This window comes from Takifugu flavidus, chromosome 3 (genome assembly GCF_003711565.1).
Source record: "Takifugu flavidus isolate HTHZ2018 chromosome 3, ASM371156v2, whole genome shotgun sequence".
In the NCBI taxonomy this organism is placed as follows: Eukaryota; Metazoa; Chordata; class Actinopteri; order Tetraodontiformes; family Tetraodontidae; genus Takifugu; species Takifugu flavidus.
In genome coordinates, this window is record NC_079522.1 from 3,557,459 (window position 1) to 3,564,613 (window position 7,155).

The following is a 7,155-nucleotide window of genomic DNA, read 5'->3' on the forward strand; positions in this document are numbered from 1 at the left end:
CTGAACCACGCCTGTGTGAGTATGTGTGTGTGAGTGTGTGAGTCACTGGAAGTCCAGACTGGTTCCAGTTCCTCAGCTCCACAAATACAGCAGTGATGGAAACTGACTGGAGATATTTTAGGATTTAACAGCTTCAATAAGGATTAATCAACACATTTAATCTTTTTTCTACATTGAACTGAACTTCAGTGAAAATTGATGTGAAATTTTGGTGTTGATCCACTTTAGTTAATGACACATTAACAGGTTATAATCAGGTGTTTATGTCACATGAAAGGTTACCTGAGCAGGTGGATGAGCTCATCGGGTCACATCAATAACACACCTGTAACAGGTCCCACAAGTCCAAGTTTAAGACTGAGGACCATCATTTAACTGCCTCAAAGACAACAATTAACAATTAAGGACTTTCATAGACCACATTCTCCAGCTCCTGACCAGAACCGTCCCAACGAACCCCAAACCTGAGCCCAGTTCAAACACTGCTCGTAGAATGAGGATTTTGGTAAAAGTGGAAGAAGTAAACACACACTCTTACAGACAGACAGACACACACACACGCAAACAGTGTGTTCTTTATTGGTCTGTATATGAGGTGGGTAAAAGATGATACAACAAAATACAGGCACAAATAGAAAGACTAGCATCACCGCTAACACAAGGACCAAGTTACTAAATTAAGAAGTGACTTCACATGTGCACGAACACACACACCCTCAAGACTGTGCGTGAGCAGGATAAACAGTACAAAACACTATTTAGAAAAAGAGTCATAAAAAGCAAAAGTACAACAATCAACACTTGGAATGTTCTTACACTGTGGCGTGGAGGCTACACTGGCGTGTGTCGGGCAACTTTAGGGCAACAACTCTGCGCTAACGTCCCACCCAGGAGCAAAGCTAGCATCGCAAAAACACAAACTGGGTTTAGCTCAGGACAGTCGTGAGGACAATACTGTGTCACACACGTCAAAAGCTAACGTAGCGAACACTGACGAACAAAGATGTCTGTACTCATCTGAGAAACCTGCTATATTTGTGCTTGACAGTCGAGCTAGCGTCCAGCTAACAAACGTCTAAGCTGTGCTCTTCTAAACTACCAACTAATTCAATTTTTGTAGCAAATGAAATGCTGACCTGTCCTGACACCAGTGTGCTGTATTTAGCTCCCAAAAAACATTGATAGGAAATTAGGGCTTTGCTCGTTATGTGGTGCAACCTTTATTAGAAAGGAGCCGTTTCACTTTAGCTTCACTTATTTCTGTTCCATTTAAAATAAAGCTGCAAACATTCGGATTTTAAAACATTTATGTGTTTTGAGCTGTAAGTAAAAGCGTAAATGAGTTGAAAGTCTGTCAAAGTTGCCCCAAAGATAAAGGTTGCCCGCATCATTTCTCCTGGAGGCTACAGGCGCTGGAGAGTGAAGCATTGTGGGAAGTCGAGTGCTCCACCACGGACATGAACAGGAAATACCAAAATAAAAGGCTGCTTCAAATGTTTTCAGCTAATCCAATTCTGAGCTGCAACAGCAAAAGTTCAACAGATGTTTGTGTTGTCGTTTTTTGCTCGTGATCACTTTTTCTTTAAGTTGTCATAATTGTTATTTGTTTCTGTGATGAAAGAATGTTAAAGGTGTTAATGTTGTAGTCTGAGCTAGTTAGCATCCGTAGCAGTTAGCATTTGGAGGCTATCGCTATAGAAACAGAGAGGAGATGACATCACTTCCTCTGGAATGCTGCGGACAGGAAGCAGCAAGTTGTGTGAGCAGGCGTGTTGTCAGTCGGTCAGATAGGTGTGTGTGTAGATCTGCTGCTGGATCCAGGGGGTGAAGTGTGTGACGTTGCTGTAGACGCCGGGTCCCAGGACCTTACTGAAGCACACGCTGCCCCAGGACGTCAGGCCGAAGAGCGTCCAGCGGGCGCCGTCCTCCTCACACACCAGCGGGCCGCCGCTGTCGCCCTGGACACGTGCACGGCTGCGTCAGCGACAGCCTCCACACACGCTGAAGCAGAGCTACAGCAACACAACGTTACCATGCAGGAGTCGACCGTTCCAGCGTCGTAGCCAGCGCAAAGCATTCTGGGAGTGATGGTCTTCATGTCGAAGTACGACTGGCACTGGGACATGGAGATGATCCGAACCGCTCCTTCCTGGAGTTTAAAGGGCACTGGGGAAGCGCGCACACACACACACGTGCACACACACGTGCACACACACACACACATTTAAAGAACTTCCTTGCTGGTTGATGAACACGCAACAGTTCTGAAAAGTCACCGATAAACAAAGGATTGACGATTCTCAGAGTAACACGTGACATCACGCGACCCTCGTGGCCACGCCCACTCCCTCGCCAAGGACAATGCTCAAAGCATGATGGGTAAAGTGTGTGTGTGTGTGTGTGCGTGTGTGCGTGCGCTCACTCCTGTTGCCCATGTGACCCCAGCCTGTGATGTAGCAGTAGGAGTCCGGAGAGGGAAGTTGGCCGGGTCCCGGGAGGCAGACGGGCCGGACAAACTCCGTCACATCCACCTGAAGGTCCGAGCATCTTATCGGTACCGCCCATCACAAACAGCACGGGTGTGTGTGTGTGAGTGTGTGTGCGTGAGTGTGTGTGCGTGAGTGTGTGTGCGTGAGTGTGTGCGTGACTGTGTGTGCGTGAGTGTGTGCGTGAGTGTGTGTGCGTGTGTGCGTGACTGTGTGTGTGTGAGTGTGCGTGACTGTGTGTGCGTGAGTGTGTGTGTGAGTGTGTGTGTGTGTGTGCGTGAGTGTGTGTGTGCGTGTGCGAGTGTGTGACCTCAGAGTCCAGCTGCACCACGCTGATGTCATAGTCCACCACAGCCCGGTTGTACCGCGGGTGCACGATGATGGACAGCACCCCGCGGGTCTGACTATGAAGTCCTGGGTGGTCCAGGTTGTTGAGCCCGAACACCACCTTCCACAGGTCGGCACTCTCTCTCCTACACACACACACACACACACACACACACACACACCACACACACACACACACACACACACACACACAGGATGAAGCAATGCTGTGCACACCGCCCCCTCCTGGACAGACCGTGCACGTTAGCGCCCGTGTCGCTCACCCCTCGAAGCAGTGGGCCACAGTCAGGGCCCAGCGGCGCCCGATGAGGACGCAGCCGCAGACGTGGCCGCTCTGACCACTCTGCAGCGAGCACTGCCACGGCCACGCCCCCTGGCGCGACACCCGTCCTCCCAGAATCCTCTTCTTCCTGTGGCGGAGGCCACGCAGGGCTGGACGTGCGCCACATTCTGAGGGACACAAACGCCATTTTGGTCGACACGTGACGCAACAATAAACCAGGAGGTTCCAGCGTAAGAAGGTTGTCGGGTCGATCCCCAGCGACACCAGGCGTGTGTGTGGACCCCCGAGGGGCCCCGGCTCCCCGCCATCAGAGGAACGACGGTGACAAACCTTCTTCTTCTCCCTCTCAAATCAACTCAGAAGCCAACGGTCTCGCCAGGCCGCCTCCCGGAGCGCCGGCGGCAACAGGAAGTGACGTGTGAGAGGAAGGGGGAAGTCCGTACCTTCTCTGGAGCACAGCAGCGACACTCTCCTCCCGGAGGGACACGCGTGGCTGCGGAACACACCGTAAGGTCAGTGCGCGGCCCCGCCCCTGGCCCCGCCCTCCGGCCCCGCCCACCACGGATACGGGCGGAGGTCAGGGCTCAGGCCGCTACCTTCTCTTCTCCAGACGCGCCTGCAGCGCCGTCCCGTTCCTCAAGCTCCACTCAGGATCAACATGTAACCAGCGGCGACGGCCTGGGACTCCGGGCTGGTCCGGTACCATGGAGACGGCGGCGGGACCTCTGTGCCAACACAAACAACTTATAGAAGAGGACGCTGGGGCGGGGCGGAGCGGCGTGCGTGTCACTGACCTTACCCTAGTCCCAGCTGGGCGCAGGTCAGGACGCTCAGCTCCTGGTTCCACTCGTCGGCACAGACCTGATACTCAGCTGCCGTTCGGAACACGGTCAGAACCGGACCCGTCTGATCGGACAGCGAGACTGCAGACGAAACACATCAGTGTGTGTGTGTGTGCGTGCGTGTGTGCGTGCGTGTGTGCGTGTGTGCGTGCGTGTGTGCGTGCGTGCGTGCGTGTGTGTGTGTGTGTGGTACCGCAGTTCCACTCATCGGAGCTGTCAGAACAGTGTTTCCTGCCGTCGCACCACAGAGTCCGATGGACGCACTGGTGGTTGCTACAGGACAGCTCGTTATCGCTGCACGCCGCTGCACAGAACCACCGAGTCACTGACCACTTCCTGGATCCCAACAGGAAGCAGAAGGGCGGGAGCACACACTCACAGCAGTTGGTCTCGTCCACCAGCAGGGGGCAGTCCGGGAAGCCGTCGCAGATCATGCTGGCTTTGATACACACCTTACTGCCGGGACACTCCCACAGAGCGCGCTCGGAGCAGCCTGGCGCACACACACACACACACACGCACAGGTGACCTCAGTTGGCCGTGCACGTGGAGGCCATGCTGCCGATCCCCAGGTCTCACCGCAGTGGTCCTCGTCGCTGTGGTCATCACAGTCCAGGTGTCCGTCGCAGCGCTTGCTGGCCAGGACGCAGCGGCCCGACCGACACTTGAAGTGACTGGGGGAGCACTCTGTTGCCATGGAAACACTTCAAAACAACTGGGAAGAAGAAGGCGTCGGCAGTGGAACAGTGACAACAAAGCACGTACCGTCCACTCCGGCCTCCGGGAGAAGACAGGTGGCGTTTCCTCCCTCCTCTGGGAACTGAGTGCAGTCGGAATCCTCCGGCCACTGCAGTCCCACAATGCTTAGCACCGACTCACACCTACCTTTGGCGTTCTGACAGAGTGACCTGGGGGGGGGGGGGGGGGGGGGGGGTCACTGACTGATCCCAAATCAATAACTTTCAGGGCAGGAGGAACTGACCGGCATGGGGGGACCCTCCGCACGGTGACCGGGTCACACTTTGGGACCAGCAGGGTGCAGGCGTAGAACATGAGGTACTGGTAACAGCCGGTCTGGACCAGGGCGGGGAACAGAGACGACTCCCAGGACACCGAGCTCTCCCTCTGGGACTGGTGGCCCAGGAAGTTGGGGTAACGGGTCGTGTTGTAGGGCAGGTTCATGCACAGCTCCAGGCTGATGGGCTCGCAGCCAGCTGAGGTGCAGGGAGGCAGGTGACCAGCAGGGGGAGACAGGAACAGCGGCGGCAGCAGCAACACTCACTGCAGTTGTTGCTGCTCCTCGGGTCACAGGCGGGGTCGCCGGCGCCGCACGCCGACCCACAGGACGGGGAGATGCAGCTGGGCTGACCCGGCAGGCAGGAACGCTGAGCTGGGCCACACAGAGCGAGAGTCACGGACGAGAGGCGTGGGACAGACGCACAGACGCACAGACGGACGACAGACGTCTCACTCTGCTCTCTGTTGCACTGCTCCTCGTCCTCGTCGCTGCCGTCCCTGCAGTCGTCCTCGCCGTCGCAGCGGAACGCCGACGGGATGCACTGGCCGCTCCTGCACTCCAGCAGGCCCTGGCTCTGACAGGCTGCACGCACGCGCACGTGCACACGCACGCACGCACACACACACACGCACGCACACACACACGCACGCACACACACGCACACACGCACAGACGCACACACGCGCACGCACGCACACACGCACGCACACACGCACGCACACACGCACGCACACACGCACAGACGCACGCACACACGCACACACACGCACACACGCACACGCACACACGCACGCACACACACACACACACACACACACCCTTCAGCAGCAGCATGACTCAGCAGTGTTTGCACACCGTCACGGTTCACTCACGTCCACAACACAGCAGCCAAACACAATATTTAAACTGTTTCAGAGCGTGTTGACCCAGTGGGCCCGGGTTCTGGCCCGGGTTCTGGCCCGGGTTCTGGCCCGGGTTGGTGTCAGACTCACAGCAGTTGAGCTCATCGCTCTTGTCCAGGCAGTCGTGGTCTCCGTCACACAGCCAGTCTCTGGACACGCAGCGACCATCCGAGCAGCGGTGCTCAAGCACTGGATCACACACTGGCCCACACACACACACACACACGCACACACACACACACACACACACACACACACGTCCATTTATTGGAGGTGACGCGTGTGTGTGTGTGTGTGTGTGTGTGCGCGTGTGTGTGTGTGTGTGGTGTGTGCGTGTGTGTGTGTGTTGTGTGTGTGTGTGTGTGCGTGCGAGTGTGTGTGTGTGTGTGGTGTGTGCGTGTGTGTGTGTGTGTGAGGTGTGTGTGTGTGGTGTGTGTGTGTGTGCGTGTGTGTGTGTGTGTGTGTGTGTGTGTGTGTGTGTGTGTGTGCGTGCGTGTTCTCACCACAGTTGAGCTCATCGCTCAGGTCGCCACAGTCGTCGAAGCCGTCACACAGCAGCCGTCGGGCCAGACAGCGCCCGGTGTTACAGCGGAAGCTCCCGTCTGGACAAACTGGACCAGAGGGCGACATCAGCACCTGTGTGTGCGTGTGACTGTGTGTGTGTGTTGTGTGTGTGACTGTGTGTGTGTGTGTGTGTGGTGTGTGTGTGTGTGACTGTGTGTGTGTGTGTGTGTGTGTGTGTGTGTGACTGTGTGTGTGTGTGTTGTGTGACTGTGTGTGTGTGTGTGTGGTGTGCGTGTGTGTGTGTGTGACTGTGTGTGTGTGTTGTGTGTGTGTGTGTGGTGTGTGACTGTGTGTTGTGTGTGTGTGTGCGTGTGTGCGTGAGTGTGTGTGTTTCCACTGAGATTCGTCACTTCCTGGAGCAACTTTCTCTGTTTTTAACGGTGTTCTGGTGGTTCGGGTAGTTCTGGTGGTTCTGATGGTTCTGGTGGTTCTGATGGTTCTGATGGTTCTGATGGTTCTGGTAGTTCTGGTGGTTCTGGTGGTTCTGGTGGTTCGGGTGGTTCTGATGGTCTGGTGGTTCTGATGGTTCTGGTGGTTCTGGTAGTTCTGGTAGTTCTGGTGGTTCTGGTAGTTCTGGTGGTTCTGATGGTTCTGGTGGTTCTGATGGTTCTGGTGGTTCTGGTGGTTCGGGTAGTTCTGGTGGTTCTGATGGTTCTGGTAGTTCTGGTGGTTCTGGTAGTTCTGGTGGTTCTGGTGGTTCTGGTGGTTCAGC

At 55.5% G+C, this 7,155-nt stretch overlaps 1 protein-coding gene across 2 annotated transcripts in view; it reads right to left on the reverse strand.

Moving 5' to 3' along the window:
* Positions 1-557: 557 nt before the first annotated feature.
* The window catches only part of corin (corin, serine peptidase), a 16,633-nt gene continuing 10,035 nt past the window's right edge, over positions 558-7,155 (reverse strand). For both annotated transcript variants that reach the window (XM_057025901.1, XM_057025900.1), the window contains exons 8-24: positions 6,383-6,490; positions 5,970-6,080; positions 5,431-5,559; positions 5,242-5,349; positions 4,942-5,173; positions 4,725-4,867; positions 4,539-4,646; positions 4,339-4,452; positions 4,153-4,263; positions 3,917-4,040; positions 3,714-3,842; positions 3,561-3,610; positions 3,098-3,284; positions 2,797-2,959; positions 2,423-2,531; positions 2,033-2,166; positions 558-1,958 (exon numbers count right to left, since the gene is read on the reverse strand). In XM_057025901.1, coding sequence (XP_056881881.1) covers positions 1,776-1,958; positions 2,033-2,166; positions 2,423-2,531; positions 2,797-2,959; positions 3,098-3,284; positions 3,561-3,610; positions 3,714-3,842; positions 3,917-4,040; positions 4,153-4,263; positions 4,339-4,452; positions 4,539-4,646; positions 4,725-4,867; positions 4,942-5,173; positions 5,242-5,349; positions 5,431-5,559; positions 5,970-6,080; positions 6,383-6,490 — 2,243 coding nt within the window. In that variant the 3' untranslated portion in view covers positions 558-1,775. The remainder of the gene's footprint in view (positions 1,959-2,032; positions 2,167-2,422; positions 2,532-2,796; positions 2,960-3,097; positions 3,285-3,560; positions 3,611-3,713; positions 3,843-3,916; positions 4,041-4,152; positions 4,264-4,338; positions 4,453-4,538; positions 4,647-4,724; positions 4,868-4,941; positions 5,174-5,241; positions 5,350-5,430; positions 5,560-5,969; positions 6,081-6,382; positions 6,491-7,155) is intronic.